The sequence below is a fragment of the Trachymyrmex cornetzi genome, unplaced genomic scaffold (genome assembly GCF_001594075.2).
Source record: "Trachymyrmex cornetzi isolate Tcor2-1 unplaced genomic scaffold, Tcor1.1 scaffold466, whole genome shotgun sequence".
NCBI classification, from domain to species: domain Eukaryota; kingdom Metazoa; phylum Arthropoda; class Insecta; order Hymenoptera; family Formicidae; genus Trachymyrmex; species Trachymyrmex cornetzi.
In genome coordinates this window covers 24,041-45,053 of record NW_017299465.1, presented here as the reverse complement: position 1 = coordinate 45,053, position 21,013 = coordinate 24,041, and the positions used below count along the sequence as shown (strand labels likewise).

At 33.9% G+C, this 21,013-nt stretch overlaps 1 protein-coding gene across 1 annotated transcript in view; it reads left to right on the top strand.

Moving 5' to 3' along the window:
* The first annotated feature begins 10,451 nt into the window (after window positions 1-10,451).
* Window positions 10,452-21,013, top strand: part of LOC108764915 (uncharacterized) — a 16,234-nt gene continuing 5,672 nt past the window's right edge. The window contains exons 1-8 of the mRNA XM_018513323.1: window positions 10,452-10,534; window positions 11,106-11,222; window positions 12,025-12,163; window positions 12,579-12,695; window positions 12,872-13,033; window positions 13,184-13,287; window positions 13,766-14,059; window positions 16,019-16,263. Coding sequence (XP_018368825.1) covers window positions 10,464-10,534; window positions 11,106-11,222; window positions 12,025-12,163; window positions 12,579-12,695; window positions 12,872-13,033; window positions 13,184-13,287; window positions 13,766-14,059; window positions 16,019-16,263 — 1,249 coding nt within the window. The 5' untranslated portion in view covers window positions 10,452-10,463. The remainder of the gene's footprint in view (window positions 10,535-11,105; window positions 11,223-12,024; window positions 12,164-12,578; window positions 12,696-12,871; window positions 13,034-13,183; window positions 13,288-13,765; window positions 14,060-16,018; window positions 16,264-21,013) is intronic.

Genomic DNA, 21,013 nt, shown 5'->3' with positions numbered 1-21,013 from the left:
TTTATAACTATTACAGTTAGCTGTATCTATAATTTGCTCTCTGTCTACATTCAAATTAAAACTTTACAATTTTCGGATCATTTACCTTTAATATCCGCATTATGTTGAAAACAACAACACATAAATAGACGAAGATGCGCTTTTTTTCGATTTTCGTAACACTAATCTAGTTAGAGCGGTTATCATGATTGCTCTGTAAATTTGTCTTTTTTTTTTTGTTATCACATGAACATTGAGGAAGACCAAAATTTGTTAATCAAAACGTTTGCTTATTTTTAATTTATGTATACTCCTTGATAATAATGTAATTTAGTTAATTACAAATACACACTTATAATAGCATCGACTCCATTATATCTTCCTTTCCTCGTGATTCAACCAATTATGTTACTTGTATTCAAACATTGTTTCAAAGTTTTTGTTTGTAAAATAAATTTTTGAATAAAATTGTTTGAATAATATTAATATTCTTAGACAACTATTGATTTTATTACATGTTTATATCGTGAGCTAAAGTCATCATTCTGTTATACCGCAAACAAATCGACATGAAAACTCCCACGACATTCCCATTCGTCCGAAACGTCTGAGAGAAATCGCATAGACTTCGCAAACTACTAACTCGACGCAACACGACCGTGCAACTACTAACTTTGCGTTCGCGACTGGTATTGAATTATAAAACTGAGTGTCTCTTGTACTCAAAATTGCAATCAGACATTTCTTGCACTTGTGACACTATCATTGAATTCTTATCTTCTTTTTTATATTTTTAAATTCAATTCGAAGTTAAGTATTCACCACAATTGGCATAACATTTAATTTAACGTACGTGTTTGAATTATAAAAAGAGAAATAAAATAATGAATCGTGATATACAGTATTATAATTACTATCTTGATGACTGATTATAATACTGTATATCACGATTCATTATTTTATTTCTCTAACACTATTTATTATTTATACAAACGTCATAATATGAGAAATCGAATAAAATCTGCAGAGTAGTTTAACATGAAATCGATACACATCGACCTCTTTATATCCCGCCGTGGGTTAAATCAAATACAGGTGAGTTAAACAGGTGAGTTATTGCAGTTGCCAAAAATATAGACAATGTTTATCTATTTCTCAATATTGTTGCCAAAAAAATTTTTTTTTTAATTTCATACTTTTTTGTTTTCTTTCATAACATTTATTTTATTATTGTTTTAATGTTGAAATGAATTCAGCATACGTGTTTTTGAGAAAGGAATTATTATTGTGGTTCTAAACATATTTATCATATAATAATCGACTATTATTAGATATATGCAGATATATTGCGTCGTGAAAATCGATCTATTTGCCTTAGCCTCAATATTTAATTGCAATCAATCACGATCACGCTAAATGCCCTGGAGTAGATCCTCGTATGGATTTCCAATATAATGTTAAGTCTTTTAACACATTTAGCCATTTACCGCGTGATATTTCATTAATGGCAAAAACTAATGGAATTTCCTTTTTTTTCTACATCGAGTTGACGAAACATGCGAAAAAGTTTCCTGCAGAATTTATTTTTTAGTATAAATTGACTAATATTTCACCACCAATTTTTACAACCCCTCAATAGTCTGTTTGTGTTACAACTTTCTCGCTTCATGCTTTCTGTTTCTCATTCTATTTATAAGTTGCGTACACAAAATGCACAAAGTTTTTCTCTACACAATAAATTCCTGCTCCGTACAGGATTATCATACGAATAGATGCCGCTGATCGATATAATACTGACCATTTTGATAAGCAAATAAAATAAGACGAAAGTTAATCGAAATTATGCAAGCGGAAGCGATTCCTTCGACGCGTGAAATCCGCTTATGATGAAGTTATTGCGCGGTTATCATAAATTCGCATGTATTAAAGCACGACCGTGGCCGGTAACGGGACGAAAATAAAAGCGGCGAATTGCATATTCAGTTAGTTTTTGCAGCGTCACGTTAGAGCAGTATCTCGACGCGATTTCACTTTTCTGTCGCGCATATATAGAACTCCCCGGGGTAGGTTCGCCCCGTGGCGGTTAGCGGAGAGTTAACAGATCCTGAAAATAAAGAACCGCTTAAATCCCTCGTCTCGGCGCCAAAGTTTAATGCTCGTAAGGGGTTTTCAGAGATTCCACGTTGCGGAAACACGGAGTAGAGTAAACATCAGCTTGCCAACGTCGCGATTTATGTATACTTGCCCGGATACGACGGAATCGTAGTCTCCGTCTGGAGATATGAGCTACGAAATGGAATCGTTGCCGTGAATCCCGCAGTAATGCGATTGACAATACTCGGCATTTTATCGAATCGGTGATCTTTTACGCTAGCAAAAAGTCAATGCATTATTAATAAGGATGGAATCTCATCGAAATCGATAGAGAAAAACGTGCAAAATCAAAGAGACGCGGAGAGAAAGAGATAGATAGATAGATAGATAGATAGATAGATAGATAGATAGATAGATAGATAGATAGATAGATATATCATAGACATATAAGATAGACCCAGCATTTATAGTATATACTGAGTTTGGCAGAACAGTGCGAGAGGCAAAATATCGAGGCAATCCTTCTCTGCGCGTGCATCTTGATATTCTTGACAAAATCAAAATGGCTGACTACGTTAGGATCGTCTGTATTCTTTACCCATTGTTATAATTGTATTACTTTGCGTCACCAGTATTCTGATGGACAAGGAGAAAATATCCTGTCACACGTAAATGAAGCATATGTTGTACGTATTGTATGCATGTACATAAATAGAGGTTAAAATGTTTCACTTACGTGTGAAAGAATAGTTTTTCCTGTTCGCCAAATTTCTTTTGATGCCCACATGCGTTGCACGTCTTCATATTCAATTTTTTTTTACAAAAGAAACGCAATACTAACAGTTATTAATAAGGGGTGCGAAGAATACAGACAATTCTAACGGTAGCCATTTTGATTTTGTCAAAATTGTCAAGATGCGCGCGCAGAGAAGGACAAGTTGTCCCGATATTTTGCCTCTCGCACCGTTCTGCCAAACCCAGTATATACTATAGAAAAGTATACGGATGCTGGATCTATCTTATATGTCTATGATATATATATATATATATAGAGAGAGAGAGAGAGAGAGAGAGCTCTGACAATGAGATATATTTTCAATAATATCACTTGATTAAATCGATACTTTTTTCAACGTCAAAAGTCGACTTTATTATAGAGACACGACATATGTTTATCAAATTATAGCCGACAGCGATGATAATAGAAGGCATACAAAAGAAGAAAATATCGCGCTAATAATATTACCGATAATAGCGAGTAATTTTACGTCAAAGGTTCAGCTTTTTCAATCTGTTCTATTTGACTGCTGTTACAGTAATTAATGCGTTTGTAATTACAACGTGTGCGTCAGCTATCTTTCGTCGTGCGCTGTGGTCAAATAATGGAAAATACGGTACCGCACAAAACCAAGATAAATGCCGTCGTAATTGCTTTCGTATTATTCTCACGAGAGATGTCCACATATCCTCTCGTCGAAATTTTATAATTAATTTCATGCAAGAGAGAGTGAGATTGCTCCGACCAAACTGCACTGCAATTTCAACCGGGCTAATCATTTAGTAGGTACGACTGGAGATTCGTCTGAGATAAACCAAAGAAACACGTTTATGTTCCATGTCACGTATTTATACAACTTCCATAACGCTGACTAAAAATTGCGTCGTTAAAATACTAAGTGCATTGTACACGAAAAATATAAACGCGTGAAAAATTTGAATAGATACAAATTTGTCTGTAAATCCAAAACGTGAAGCTACAAATGTGTCTGAAAATCTGCATCGGGAAACGAGATTTGTGGGACGGTGCAACGATGAAAGTTTACGTGCGCGAAATTCAGATGAAATTTTATGTATGTTTATCGCAATATTTTTCGTTTGCGGATTTATATGTCGCTTACTTATAATTAATATCCTGTTTCGCGCGTTGAAGAGAATCGAAACGTCTTGCGCGAATGTATACGCGATTTCGTTCGGGATTCCAGCCGGCGCGATGCGAGCCGAAATCCATCGTTGACGACGAACAATAGGTCAAGAGTTCTCTCTTGCCGGCAACACACAATGCCAATGCATAATTCGAGTAGTCCATGGAAGCACCAACCCCCGGTATTCCCACGATTCCAGCGATAGAATTCCTCACGAAATCAAGCCTCCTCGCGGCATAACGCGGGCACGCGTGTTCACTCGCACCCCGGCAATGCATGCGGCGGATAATAGGCGGAAATATTTCCGCAGTGTGTCACCTATATCCAGTGGTATCGCTTCACTTTCACGTATCCTCGATGCGCACTCAGGATTGAGGCCGCGATTCATTATTCTCTGCATTTCTGTCTCTACCTGCCTGTTGTCCGACTAAAAGCCATGCCCGAACAATCTCTTAAAAGCTCCAATAATAGAAGATAACGGATAGCATCCTCTGTATTTTTGTCTCCATATAAAATATGAACGCATTTTTTGGATATTAAAAATTGTATGAATATATTGTCTATTTTCTCGAAAATATATTAAAAATAATAAAAGATAATATGGCTCAATAAATTTAAATAAAGAAAGTATTATATAAGGGCTACGAGCCAATAAACAATTTATTAAATATCTGTTTATTTAGACAAACGTTTCGATCTCTTCATCGGGTCATCATCAGTGTTAGTAGTTAAAATGCAAGCCAGGCCATCGACTCTCAAATTCCACATGTATGTGTAACATTATTTCTTTAGAATCATTTAGATTAGTCCATTCAGTATAATATATATTTTTGTGTAATTGTAGAAGTAAGGAAATTGCAGAAAGAATATGCATTCCGTTCATCTCAAATCCAGTAAAATATAATTTCCGTAGTTACAAAGCAACCATTTATTTTAAATTAAACAGTTGATACAGCAAAATGTAATTTCTGGTTAAACTTTAAGAACAAAGAAATCAAAAGTATATTATATATGAGTCCATTTTTAGTCAAACTTTAAAACGTTAAAATCGAAGGAAATAGAAGTTTCCTAGCCGTGTGTCATTAATAAACTTTCAATATTATATGACTTTATTTTATATGTTAAAAATATATATTAGAAGTATATATTATATATTACTTAACCCTTACCGTACTATGTACAATTTGGTGCCTCATCCATACTATCAAGGGTCACTAGAATCTCTTCGTTTTTTCACCTCTTCAAAATAATTCAAAAAATCTCTAAAAATTCATCAACATACTTTCAACTTTCTAGAATAAATATTGACTCTTTATTTTGGAAAATAATAAAATGTAGTATAATTTATAATTACCGAAAGACTCAAAGAAACTTGCACGAGCAGGAATCGCTCTGTCACTGGTTACCCATATTAGCACGGTAAGGGTTAATACATTACATATATATTTCTTCCATTCTACAATTGCATTTTAAATAACATATACGAAGGTTTCATTTGCTTCAAATTTGTTATAAATTCTTTATACAATAATATTTCTAATTGTTAATTTAACAGACGTAACATTAATTAGATTATTAAAAGCCATTACAGAGAAACTTGTATCTTAACATGCGAAATTTACGTAACAAATTTGAGAACGTCGCTTCTCATTGTAGTAAGTTTAACAAAGAGAAACCGAGAGGCAGATAGTACAAAATATTTTGTTAAACTTGAGATCCTCTTGATACGTAATACCACAAACTTTATGTTATTCCCCCCCCCCCCTTCTCTCTTTTTCTCTCCCTCTTTATTCTCTCCAACAAGATTGTTCGTATATTTCAAGGCACAAAGCGTTTTATTTTCAGGGCTCGTAATCCTGCAATGTTTTCATGCAGTATCTTCACGATAAAAAAACTCTTCGAAACTCTCAAGAATTATTTTCCACTTCGTATATCACAATAGGGAAATCATTAGTCACGTGTCAGTTGGGGCAAAAACAATCGCAAGGGAGAGAAGTATTCTCTCTATTAAGAAATGAGTGATGTAAGGAGAGTTAAAAAAACCAATTTTGTCGTATAAAACCACTAACTTCTCTCTTTCTCTCTTGTTTTCGGGAGCGCTGAACCCGAGAATCTTTTGCCATTTTCACACCTTTCTGATTGCACGATCGCCGTCTGTGGTACATTATGGACTCATCGCCCAGCTCGTTAACCCTCGCTCGGAGTCGCGCGAAGAAACGACTTCTTTTTTAGGATCGTTCCAGCGACATCGATTTTAGATAAAGTCAATGAACTGACGCGAATTTCCGGCGCCAATGGCAACTACAGACAGGACCAGTGCAAAAGATCCATGCTGCTGTTTGGACAAATAAAATAGCATCGACTGCCACCGCGTTTATATTACCACCTGTGACTCGTCTTCGATCTCTCTTTCTTCCTTTTTTTCTTTTAGTCGTACACTCATTTTCAGCTGTGTCAAATCCTGGCGCAATCTATCAAGTTCTGGCAAATAGTAAACCTCCCGTTACCGAGACTTGTGCGACTTTTAACGCAGTATATTGCAATCGTGCAGGATGGACGAAAAGGGTAAAAAGAAATAACTAAATACTTATTTTTTGTACGACAAATCAAATGGCGTCGATCAATTGGCATTATATCCTTGAGAAAATAATAATAGACGAGGGCGGGAAACGTCGAGGACGATGGGGTGAAGTAACTGAATAGTGGAGTTCCTTGTAAAGGTCAATGAGAGGGTTACGTAGAAAATTGAACTTAGTGATGTAAAAAAGATTCTTATACGATGAGCTGTCACGGATACTGATTTGATTCGATATCTTTGAGAGAAAAAAGTGATAAAGCAAATTATCTGATATCACGATGAAGTGCAAATCAGATGCAAGGAAGAAAAAAAGGGCATCAACCAGAATTGAACTTCATTTTACTTATTACGACGGAGAGGTAATGGAGTTGTCCGATTACTCTCGGTAATCATGCAGAAGTAGGAATTGAGCAAATAGATTTGTCGCTTGTTTCGAAGGCAATTACGATTACGTCACCAGCATCTATCGTGTCGTTTATTTTACTTTGTCATTTCCGCTATTTTCTCATTACTCACTATCGGCCGCCGCGTTCGCGTCTACCTTACTTCTTTACCTTATTGTACCGCGGTCGCTCGAGAAGGACGTAATTTCTGTGCTTCGAGAGATGTTCTATCGATCTATTTGCTCGGCTATAGAGCAAGCATCGCTGGTACGGCATCTGAAATTCGTGGTGCCCAATTTGCACGCGGGATTAAGCACGCAAAAGAGCGGTCATTGCATCCGTTGGCGCGGGTTTATCATGAAATATTATAGCGAGCGTACTCTCGCTGGAGAAATTACGTCGCGATGTTGACGGAATATGACGGACGTGAAAAAATAAAAAGATAAAACCGTCCATAAAAACCGTGGACTACGGATTCCTTTATCTACCATTTACGTCTGAAACGTTCCGGGCGAATCCGAGAGATTGGCCGACAATTTATTATACCGTAATAAAATCACGCTCGCCACTTCTTCTTTCTTGCTACCAAGTGATAATCGCGCTGAGAACTCGCGAAATCAGCAAGCGAGCTCATGCGACGCGCTGAAAGGCAAATAAATTGCTGTATACAGGGAGCTATAAAGGCCATTTTACTCGATTTAAAATGCGCGACAAAATTTATAGGAGAGAATCCACTATATAGAATTTTATTTTAAATTTTGTTAATATACTGCGCGGAATTTTTTATTTTAAAGATATTCTTCGCATGAGAGAATTATGAATATAAAATTCTGTTACGAATTCAATTGCGAATTATAGTTCATGTAAAATGAATCTAAGCGCTGCGAGATGCATGCGGCAGAAACTCACATAAACATGGAGACAGAGAGAAATAAAAGGCAGCATGGATAGTATAAATTGCGAGCATTCGCTGATTCTAGCAGAAAGAATAAATGTAACAAGACTATTCTTTGTTGCTCCTCAAATTAAATTTGATGCGACACAGTTAACTGCTCTTGGTACTATAAGAGAAAATTCTCGACGAACCTAAGAGTGCTCCAAAGTGGTTTTAAGACACTTTGTATAATGAAAATAATAACAAATTGGTAAAAGGATTCGGCTCGCGCATTTGTTATACGATAAACACAGTTTACTGAAACCTTAAATCTGCGTAAAAGGTTTATGATCTAAAGATTAATTTAGAATATGTATTTTAACTCGTGCGATCCAATCTTTATTTATCTAATTGATTTCTCGATCTGTACAGAATTTATGATGTCTTGAAATAGCTAAATACAAATTATTAAATACTTGTACCATCTTTGAGTACGTTTTTTCTTGTTGTGAATTAATGAAGAAAAGTGTTATATAAAAAGTATATATACATATACACAAATAATGCTGCAGCAAGAAAAAAAATGTACAGAATACATCTTATTTTGATTCAATTCTTGTTTTGAAAAAATGTATAATGTCAAAGTAATTCAAGACACAAAAAAATAATATCCCAAAATAATATTAAGTTATTTCTTAATAAAATATAAATGACTACTATATGAGATATTCCATAATCATTATACAATATTTTAATAATATATCAGAGATTAATATTGGAATCAAAAATCCTGAAACGAAAGAGGATCGAAGTTATACTGATCCATAATTGGACATTTTCTCCTTTAATTCCCTTTGATTGTAACTATTGAAAAGAACATAATAATCGATTGTACTTCCAAGAACTTGGCAAGAAATCTAGATCGCTCTTATTTCAGAATCAAATACAAGAAATCTGCTTAAAAATTAAAAGATATCGGTATTTCTACTGTATACTGTAAGAAACTATAACTTTTTTGCTTATTGTTAGTTACTTTCTATTTTCTTGCAACAGCACCTATATCAAATTAATTTTATTTTTATTATAATTATGCATTAATTCATCGAAACAAGACAACTTGGAGGATATCGCATTGTCAGCAAATCGATATGTATAATATCATGAGTAGCATTTATAATGATTGAGTGATACGATAATATCTTCATTTCCGGAATTATTCGACAGAGAGATTATCAATTTTCTATTACATAATATTATTGAATTAATTATTACACTTAGCTAATGTTGTGTATTATTCTGCCGTATATATTTCATATATATGTATAAAATAATATAATTATACGATGTTAATATAATTGTGAGATGCGTAAAAGAATTTAATTAATTTATTTTTTTAACTATCGCGAGAAAAAAGATTTAAAATCATTTTAAAAAACAAATATTTTTTTAATATAGTGTATGTTGTGCGTATGTGTGTGTCTATTAATTCGTTGTAATTTTCTTTGTGTCACGTTTTGCTATATAAGACGATCGCTTTTAGAAGCAATCACCTTAATCGAATGGCACTTAATCCGTTATTCGAATAGGTTTCTCACTGAAACTTCGGCCTCAGGTGTGGTGAAAGCAATGCTGACAAGGTTCGCACGGCTTCACTCTACCTTTTGCCTGCCTCGCGAATATCCAAGCTTACTGACATCGACCGATAAATTGTCGAACGAATACGAGAGAAAAGGAGGCGGATAATGGATTTTCTAAGGACATCGAACGACGAGGTGGAAGGAATTGAAGCTTCGGTTTGATTAACGTTGCCCTTTCGACGTGCACTGTAACTTTATCCCCAATAAGAAGATAATCATCAACACTTGGAAAAAGTCACGTCTGCTTTGCCAGAATTAATATTACTGGCATGAAGCTTGAAAGATTAATTATAATTGAGTTGTTTAATACTGTTGACATTTTATTCTCGGAATATACTTTAAATTCTTTTCTATTTTTGTAGATATATATCACCGCAGTCTCCAATGTTACAAAGATAATTAATTTCTTCTTTAAAATTGTCCGCAATAAAAAGGAGAAAGCGGTAGGTGTGCAAACAAAAGAGAGGAAGAGGAAATTACGTTTCCAACGTGAATAAACGTCCCTTTGGACGTCTCGATCTCTTTCCGCTACTTATTTTCTGACACACTAACGGAACAGTTTTACTAGATATTCACGATGAAAGGAAAGAGAAATCGGAATAGAGCAGAGAGAAAAAAATTTAGTTTGAAGTAAAAATCGATAGCCTTTATCCCTAGAAAATGCATCTTCCTATCCCGTTTTGCAATTCTGTTATTTGCTATTTCACCAATAATTACAATTTTTTTATATTTTAAAAAGTAGAATCCAAATGAATTTCAAAAACTAATCAAAATAAAAAGCACATAGTAAATACTGAATTAGAAATCATGCAATGAATTAATCTTAAGCAATAACTATTAATTTTTGTGTTGTTCACGGAGATGAAATTTACTAATCGATTCAACAGCAATCTGATAGCGTGACACGCTTCCGAAAGCTGATAACAAAGTTTTTCGATTACAGGACACGATATTAAGAGAATAGCTATCTATACTCCTGAAGATGAGAAACTGATAATGAACTGTCCAGGATGTGAGGCTACAAGATGGCCCGGAGGGCAAGTACCAGCGGCTCGCAGGGTCTTTCGGTATGTATTATCAACGTTATCATACTTGATTGATCTGCTCAATTATTCTTAGGTACATCAAGTCTTGATCATCGTAATTTGCATATTAATGAATTGGTATGTCTAATCTAAATATTTCAGTAATTATATTTAAAAGTTTTGAATCATATTTGAAGAGTTTTTGATTGAGAATAATAGAATACTGAAAGTATTAGCACTATTCACATATTTTCATTACGTCTGATCTTATTACAATTCAGATTTAATAATCCGGAATAAGGATTGATGATCTTCTCGTGTCTAGCGAGATGTTATTTAATGAAATAATCGCCGTTACCTGAGTATTTCGAGTCATTACCACTGTCAAATATTTAGCTAGTTTCGACACGCGTTTGACAATAATTCGACTGCAGATAATTACTGTTTCCAGCGAGTTAGTGTAAGGCATTGTACATCAATAGCGGTAGCAATTATAACATTACGGAATAATAACGTGTTGAATTAATTTACACGCCCGTTCGATAACATCGTTCGAATATTCATCAAACTCGAGGGCGGCAGATCGAGTGATCGAGTTTGTTATTGCACGCAGATTACGAATGGTGACAGTGGCACCCGCCGCGTTTCTCGCTATCACCTGCATCGCCAGTGTCGGTGTTACCTTGGCGCTCGCTTTTCTGGCCTTTAATCTTCACTTTCGCAAGCACAAGTAAGTTCGATATTCAATACAAACTATGAATCCTCATGTAATTGATAAAGTAAAAAATATGGAAGAACGCGAACATCTAAGATTCTAAGTGTTACACTGAGAAAAATGTACTAAATTTTAATAAATATTTGTTTGAATATTAATTTAACACCTATACTTATGATAAATAAATATTTATTAAACAAAAAAGGACAATTGAATCAAATTAATGGTTCTTGTATTAAATAATTATAAGTTCACATTTAATAAATATTCACCTAGGACTATTCAAACAAATATTTATTAAAATTTAGTACATTTTTTCTCAGTACACTAAAAAAGTATAAATATTCTCGAGAAAATTTTATATGTGACGTTTTCATCGATAATATTGATTATAAAAAATTTGACTATGATGACGAAATATATATTTTTATAAAATCTTATCAATCAATTGTAAAAAAATAAAATAAATGGTTTATTTGTTAGGAATAAAATGTTATTTTATCGCGTTATTTCAATAAGGATTTAATTCAGTGAAATAAATATTATATCTCAAAAATAAATTTTTAACTATCTTCTTCTCAGGGGATACTTTTTACAATATTCGTGAATGCAATCTTTAAATATTTATTGATTATTCTTAAAAAAGAAATTGATAAAATGATTTGAGTAAGTGTAGGCATACATGACATTGTCGATTTTACGAATTAAAATAAATGAAGACAGCTTACTTGAAGATCGCGCTTGCTAAATTTTCAAGAATCTGTATGTAAATTGTCACGATACATCACTCAAGTCCATTAATCCTGAATATTGGCAGAAGCATAAAACTTTCAAGCCCGAGGCTGAATAATATGGCAGCCGTTGGCTGCGGCCTGGTCTACGGTGCTGTTATACTTTTGGGACTGGACGACGCCACGCTTCCTGACAGCGATGGTTATTATCCTACGGTGTGCAAGGTGATTAACATCTATTACGAAGGAATATTGCATCCTTGACGACGTGATCAATATTATCGGCGTCGATTTGATTTATATACGCATGTTAACGGTCCGCATTAATACCGGACACCTCTTGCATTATTGAAGGCGCATCCCTTTAAAACAAATCTGGGAATTTTTTTGTAAAAAAATTAATTGAAGTTCCCAAAAAAGCGCAATTTTTTTACAAATTAAACTACGTAATAAGAACTGCAGTGTAGTTATTTATTTGTTTTCCAGAATTGGTTTGGCAAACAAATGTGCAATAATTGAAATTGCTTGTTTTACAATTATTACAAAACGCTCGTCCCTATAGTGTTTTGCCTGATTGCGTAAGTGTTCTTTCCTAAAAATAAGAACTAATATAAATGTGCCATGTGTTTCTTATCCACAGGCGAGAGTATATCTACTATCGGCTGGCTTCTCCCTAGCTTTTGGCTCGATGTTCACGAAGACTTATCGGGTACACAGAATCTTCACCAGAAGCCGGAGCGGAGTCGTTAAGAACAAGGTTAGTGACATGCAAACAATTTTCCTTCCTCATTCGGTAAACGTGACCTAACGCGAAACCGATATTTGTTTTTTCGAGGGGAAAAGAATACCAAAAAGTTACGCGTTTCCACACGCTTGCGGAATCGATGCCTGGGTCAGACACATAAATCGCACTTATCGCTTCGTGCTTTATAGCTGCTCCAGGATACGCAGCTGATATTCTTGATCTGCATGCTCCTGGTGATCGACGTCGTCGTAGTGACCCTATGGGTAATTTTGGACCCGATGCAACGTCACCTACAAAATCTTACCCTAGAAATAAGCCCACAGGACCGAGGGGTCGTCTATCAGCCTCAGGTAACTGATATGAAATTCATGTCCGACTCGTTCCGTCATCTCAAGCGAAGTACTCTGGCGATGGCTGTGGCTCAAATGTCACGGTTACACCACAGGAACTATGTTAACGAGCCGCAACCAATTAACTCGTGCCTTTATTTGCCTTTGCAGGTGGAGGTATGCCGTTCGCAGCATACGAACGGCTGGTTAAGCGCTCTCTACGTTTACAAAGGTTTATTACTCGTAGTCGGAGTCTACATGGCCTGGGAAACAAGGTGAGCTTAGGGATAAAGACATTTCCAAGTCCGCGGATACCGCATGTAAAGCAGGCTAGCTCCCCCGATAATAGAGATAATCTATTGCATACTATATGCCGTTTTGAAAGCGAACTCACTATTAATTTCTCGAATATCTATATCATTCCCACAGGAAATATTACTATAATCCTGCTTAGCTTATCTCTTGATTGAGCGGCTTAAATAAAACAGTTCACCGAGGCATTCCGTCATGTGTCTCCCGTAGATTGAACTATAAGTCAGATTGCGTCGTTGAACAGTATCACCCAAGGAACACACAAACATCAACAAAAGATTAAAATGACTTTATTCTGATGCTTAAAGTCAATAAACAATTAAATTTTGTAACCGAAAATCGTCATTTTGACATTATCTTGACTTTCTCTTGACTTGGTGTGTTTTTTGGGCAGTTCGCATAGAGATACACTATACATAAGTGAATGGCTTACGATTTCAGGCACGTAAAAATTCCAGCCCTAAACGACTCGCAATACATCGGTATGAGCGTGTATTTCGTGGTAATCACGTCGGGTATCGTCGTAGTGCTAGCCAATCTGATGCCCGATCGCGCGACCCTGGCCTTTGTCACGATCACTGCCCTGATTCTGGCCTCGACTACGGCGACCCTGACGCTCCTCTTCTTGCCCCAATTGGCAAATATCCTGGCGGGAGAGAGACCCGACCCGGTCGTGCAAAGTTTTGGTCTCAAGATCGAATGCAACACACGTAGATTCGTCACCGACGACAGAAGGTAAATGGCAAGCGGATGTCTTTTCGATCTAAAACGTGAAAAAAAAAATGAGAGAAGGGATGATAAAACTCCCTGGTATCGTCCTATAAATCGTGCGGAGGATAATCGATGGAGTGAGTAGACCTCCAGACGCAATATCCTTTTATCTTATGGAGAGTTAGGATAAGAATGCTCTCATGTTTTTTCTGATGCGAATGCTGAAGGAGAAATCACATCGCTCGATTTTGTGGCATTAAGCATACTCACTTTGCAAATTAAATATTTACGAAATTAAAAAGCAATTAATTGCTGCGTTATTTGTTACTGAATAAACGTAGACCAATTCTCTCGAGTGAAACGAGATAATTGGTCTACGCTTTTAACGCTTTAAAATTTATATGCATATATATGTATACATACATATATATCTTACTTATATTGACAAATATCTAGATATACGATTGTAATTGTAGGATTACAATCTATAATGTTAGATATTGTATTTATTTGATATAATGTTAGATATACTTTAATTTATCAATTAAATCCGTATCCAGAGAATATTAAAAATTGACCTTTTCAAAAACAAAGCCTCATGTGAAAAAATTTTATTCTACGTCTTCAACTTATTTTTTCATGTAGAACCATCCCCTTTCCGGTTGTACCATCGAAAGGTCATATAATTTTTTCCCTAGAGGGGAAACATGAAAAGTGAAGAGTTTCGCGTAAATATGTATATTAGGACATATGTATATAGGGTATTCGTGAATTAATACAATCGGAAAAGGTTGAAAGTGATTTTACATGAAAAAATAAATCAAAAATATTGAATGAAACTTTTTCATATGAGGCTTTGTTTTCGAAAACATTTTGAATATTCGTTGAATACGTATGCATTTATGTAACTATGTCTCGATTTAATAAATCCCACTGTATGCTATTATCTCTGCTCATGTTTGTATTTATTATTGTAATATCTAGGTAATTGAAAATACACAAGATACGCACGTAATTTTATTATATTAAAAAATTTGTAAATTATTAAAAATGTTGCCCATTCTATCGAATACACAATTCTACTCTTTGAAGTAAATTTATACAATGAATGCTTTCTAATATATTATATTCTGAATAAATATGTTATACTTTAAAGTTTAATTTATCAATTAAATCCGTACCCAGTGAATATTTAAAATTGACCTTTTCGAAGACAAAACCTTATATGAAAAAATTTTATTCTACACTTTCAATTTATTTTTTCATGTAGAACCATCGCTTTTCCGGTTGTACCACCGCGAAAGGTCGATCATATAATTTTTTCCCTAGAGGAGAAATGTGAAAAGTTTCGCGTAAATACTATACGATTTCGCGAGATCATGTAACTCTCCCAACCGTAAAAATGTGAAATTGTTTACGTGAACTTGTTCATTATGAATTATGATGGTCGAAAGGCGGAAATCTAGAGAATTAATAAATATATTTCAGAATTAGAGTAAGTGTAGTCTGATCGTGTTACTCTCCGCGATAGTTTATTATCTCGTGAGATGGATATCACTATCATGAAATAAAAACGGTTATGAATACCAGTTTAAGCTACATGTACTTATAATTAATATCACGCTATGCGTGAAAAGCTTCATGTGAAAGCTCGAGTGAAAAATAAAAAATAAAAAGTAAGAAATAAAATGTGAAAGTTTCACGTAAAAATGATATAATTGACCTCGAGTTCATAAACACTGTAGGGGCCTTTTACGGTTCTTGAAACAAGATGAAAAATTACAAAATTAAACTAATTTATTTATAACTTCATTGGTCAACACAGCAAATTTATTCATTTTTATCTTTTTCACCTCGTTTCCAAAATCGTAATAGGCCGCCTATATATGAAAATGATATTTACGTTAGAGAGGAGAGAGAGAGAGTGGAAATTGTCTAAATAATTTAAAGTTTGACAGTCCTTTAAAAAGAATCCTATTTCAGGGAGCTACAATATCGTGTGGAGGTGCAAAACCGAGTTTATCGTCGTGAGATGGCACAGCTGGAATTGGAATTGGCTAGATTGGAGAAACAGCTGGCACAGGAGCCAGTAGAACCGTCACACACCTCATCAAGCGCCTCGATCCCACAACGAAATCCAAGTATTGGAGGCGGTTTACCTCTTTTGTTGCTCAGTGTTCTACCGCCGGTTATCCCCCGAGCTAGCTGGCCTTCCGCAGATTCGTCCGGTAAGTATAAATCGACGTCGCGATCCGTAGATCCGTCGTGCAAAACAACGCTATTCCGACTTTTACTTGATTAAATACTTGGATTTATTTTAGATGCTTATGGTTAAGGCTGGGTTGTTCCATCTTTCGATAAACTTCAACTCATTCTCTTACTCTCTTACTCTTTTATTTATCCATTAGATAAATTATCACATAGTTAATTCGAAGATGGAACAACTGACCCTAATTCTTTCATCTCTATAGATAACATTATTATCCATGGATAATGAGATATTCGAGAGATATCTGGAAGATATCCCCATAGATAAAATTATCGGTAACTTATCTAGAGGTGAAGAAATTGACCAATTAATCCTCGTTGAATAAATCCTTGTTCAAGATACAATAGTTAGATAAATCACGAGAGATAGCAAAAGCTATTAGGACTTAATTACATATTACGAAAGAGGTAACATAATATTGATCGCGACCAACAGATTCGTGATTCCGCGAAATGATAAATTGGCTTTCATTAGTCTAAACTTGGAAGCTAAGGTTCGCATTGATTCTATGAAGAAACGACCTCCTTCGTCGAAATATATCATTTATTAAAGGCGTGAAATCAAAGTTCGGCTAATGGAAATACTTGACTCAAAGTGCGACTGGCAGATTATCAAAACAAGAGCACAGAAAGGCAGGAATAGACGTGTCAAAGCTTGCACGACGAATCGAGCTTTGCTATAGCAGGAGAGAAGGAAGGAACTATAAGTATTAATGTTTTTCTCGCTTCGTCGTTCTTTTTTTCCGTCGATCAGATGTCCAAGGAAGGTGACAGAAATCCCTTTATTGCACGTAATTGCTTGAAAAACGTTCACCCACGCTCGCCTGCCTGAGTTGAAGCGTGAGAAGAGAGTTCGAGTTATAGAAGATATTAGTGTAGCAGGAGAGAAAAAAGCGTTTTATTAAAACCCTTTCTCGAAATGTTTCTTACGTGTTTTGTAAATTAGATTTATGCAGAAACGGTTATTGCTTCTACAGATAAAAGTAACATATGCATGCGTAAATTTAGTACTCGAGATACTGTCGCACACTGCAAACCCAATTAAGTGTGTGAAAAGTAATTTCAATATATGTATGTTTAGTTTTCTGTATAAAAATGGCGCTATATTACACGTTTAAATGTATAAATTAAGGTGGCCGACTCCTTAAGAGGGCAAAGAGACATTAAAAAAATTCAATATTAGTAATTATCATAATTAAATTTTAAAAGATAAACATTTCTTAAATAATTGTTAACGAAACACATACATAATATCATATTATTATATTCGTAAATAACTAGTAACACTTGATGTATAACATGAGATCACAACAAAATTACGTCAAGTTACAAGAGCCACATTTTATTTTTTAAAATTGCACTTTTCTACTGAATGTATTTTATGAACAATATCTGAGTTTTTAAATTTAAAAAATCATAAAATTCACGTATTAATTGAAAATTACATTTCGCACTTATTATTTTCATTTGTTATTTCATATTTACTATTTTTAGACTCAAAAGAGGGACAATTTATGTCTTTAATTTGGAACAATATTTGGGATGCGTTGTAAAGTGGGACGAAGAGTTAAAAAAGTTTGGGATAGTACTTCCTGATTTGAGACAGTTGATCATTAGAGGAAAGTCGCCGATACTGACATAGGTCTCCTAAAGTGACACCCCCTTATTTCTCAGAAACTAACTATTGCACTTTATTGATACTAATAAAATCATGATCTGTTTAGCTAATTAAAGAAATACAAACTCATAATTCATATATTATGTGGCTTATGTCTATACCAAATCAGCTAAAAATCAATTCTATGAATCCGAGAAGAAAATTCTTACGGTGTTCTTTTGCAAATTGCGTAATTAAAATAATAATGACTATATTATTGATAATATTATGTCATTTTAAATGTTTATAGTTTCATAAATTAGTTTTATTTATAGAATAGGATATATCTTTATTTATAAAATAAGAATGTTGGTATTATTGCCTACTATGTCAGTTTTGGAGCCCATTTTGTCAAACGCTCATTTTTGCATAACTTACGAAAAACTTAATTATTGCAAAATTGCAAACAATATTATAAAAATTGCTTATACTATCTGATAGAAGATACTTTGTATTTATGTTTTTGAAATTGTATTTTTACCTTTTGTTTAAGAAATGTTGTCTAAAAACAAAGTAGTATGTCAGTATCGGTGACCTTCCTCTAAGGTGTAAATTCATATTTATGTGAATTATAGTAATTTGTATGCAATATAATTATTTTTATATAATAAACTAATCACACACATATTATTGAAATCACTTTTTACACACTTGAATTTGCAGTGCAGGGGTTTTAATTATAGTGCATTAATTATTCGTTGTAAACGTTTTATATGAAGATATCCCTGAAGCTTTGTATATAAAATGCGAAGAAAAAACATACCTAACAGAACAAAGTAGCAGTGGACAATCCTCTTTAAAATAGTTTTAGAAATTATTGAACTTTAGACTCTCAGTCACCGGGTCACGTTGTTGTACGAGGCCACGTTGAATAGTTGTAGATGTTCAATTTTGCAGAAATAAATCCCTTTTCATCCTCACTGTAACTGATGTACTTTTTTTACAGACTGCATGGACAAAATGCGATAATCGCTAGCGATTATTTCATTCGTGACTCGAGAAACACGTGCGCCTCGTAATTGATTTTGTTTATTCCTATCTGTCGAGTACGTTAACAAAGGGAAACTTTCCTCGAAAACTCACTGTCTCACTTTGCCATTTGTAGCGCAAACACCGTGCGCTTGCATCACGGAATATTCGCTTTCAACTGTCATGCACATGCATATTTACGCTCCGATAATTCATCGACGACGCCGGGGCGCAAAACATGTATCGAGTACCTCGTGTACCAATTATCGTTAGCATCAACTTGACCATGATCGCGAGAATACCATTCAATATTATTAACAAGTAAGAGCTCGTTGGGCGAAAAGTTTCTGTATGTATATCGATTCTCGTTCCGAGTTTCACATTACCCTATACTCGACTCGTATCTGCAAATCCCGAATCCCTTGGATAAGTTCGGACAATTCTGCACACGATAACATACAAGTACGAGTATGCACGCTGACTGCACGTTCCACCCCAATATTTCTGAATGTCTACCATGACCGGATCGAACGAGGTTAAAGACGCCGGTTTATGTGTATGCATGCATACGGGGTGTCTTTCATCACCATTGCCGGAAAATCGTGGACTCTTTGAAAAATTTTGAAAACAATTTCTCTGAAGAAAACGAAGAAAAAAAAAGAGAAAGAAAGCGCGACCCAATTTCAAATATCTTTTCCATTTAAACGAATCTTATATATATAATATACGATTTATTGAAATTAATTAAATTTTTTTAATTAATTTATTTATTAAAATTAATTAAAATTTGTTAATGCTCTTTTAATTAAAATTTTTAAGAAAAGATGATTCGAATTAAGAAAAAAAATGTAGTCATAATTTTCTGGAAAATTTCTAATCTATCACGATTATGTCACGCGAAAATATTCTTTACTGATAGTATGAGTATATCCTATGCAGCTTTGCATTACGTAAATTACACACTGCGTACGTGATATATGACACGCCATATATCGCAGTGTCTGTGTACTGAAACTCAGATGACGGAAATATTTAGTAATTATCGATCTTGAGTTCCTTCATATGTCAAAGTATCAAAGTAACCACTATCTGAATAACAAACATCCCTCGTAAGTTATGTTGAAGATACGAATTGTACGCTTTTGTTTTGAATTTACACAATTTACGATTAACTATTAGTCTTTTAAATCTTCTCGGCTAATTAAGACGAAGTTTTGAGTGGCAATTATGTGCAACCTTTCTTAAGGGTCATTTTCAGAGAGCCATTTTTTAAAATAGGTAAAATCGATCTTGCAAGTCGCAAAATTAGTATTTCCCTATAAGCGTAAAATATTTCTAGAATATTATATGAATATTATATGAATATTATTTTTTTTAAATTAAAATAATATAATATTTCGATATTATATAATATTTTTTAATATTATGGAAATATTCTATAGATGTAATATGTCCACTTTATATAATAGCATTGGCCTTTAATATCCAATAAAGTAATATACCAATAATATAAAATATTATTAAAATATTTATTAATATTATTTTCATATATGTATAATTTGAATTCACAATAAGTGACGAAAAGGTCTCATCAGTTTATGCTTCATCTTAAATAACATTTCGGTGTGATTTTATGTACATATCCAGTTCTACAACTGCGCGTCAAAATCATTTTCAGTCTTTCAACTTAATCTTAAACTGAACTGTGGTAACAGTTTTATAAATTAAAATAAATGTTACTAAAATACTTTTTAATGTTCATACAATATTACAGTAACATTAAATAATGTTACTTTTAATAATCATATAACATTACCAGGAGTGGACATATAACCATCCATTAATATTTTAGGATTATTTAATATTATATAATTTTAACAAAATATTATTAAAACATTACATTCAATATTCTAAGAATGTGCCTAAAGTATTGCTTAATATTAAATAATATTATACGTTTATAGGATTATTTCGTTTGCACACAATAGAAAATATGATTTTATATTTTCTACTATGAGCCAGTGGATCACAGGTTGCGCATTGATACATATTTTATATATATGTATACATATATATATATATAT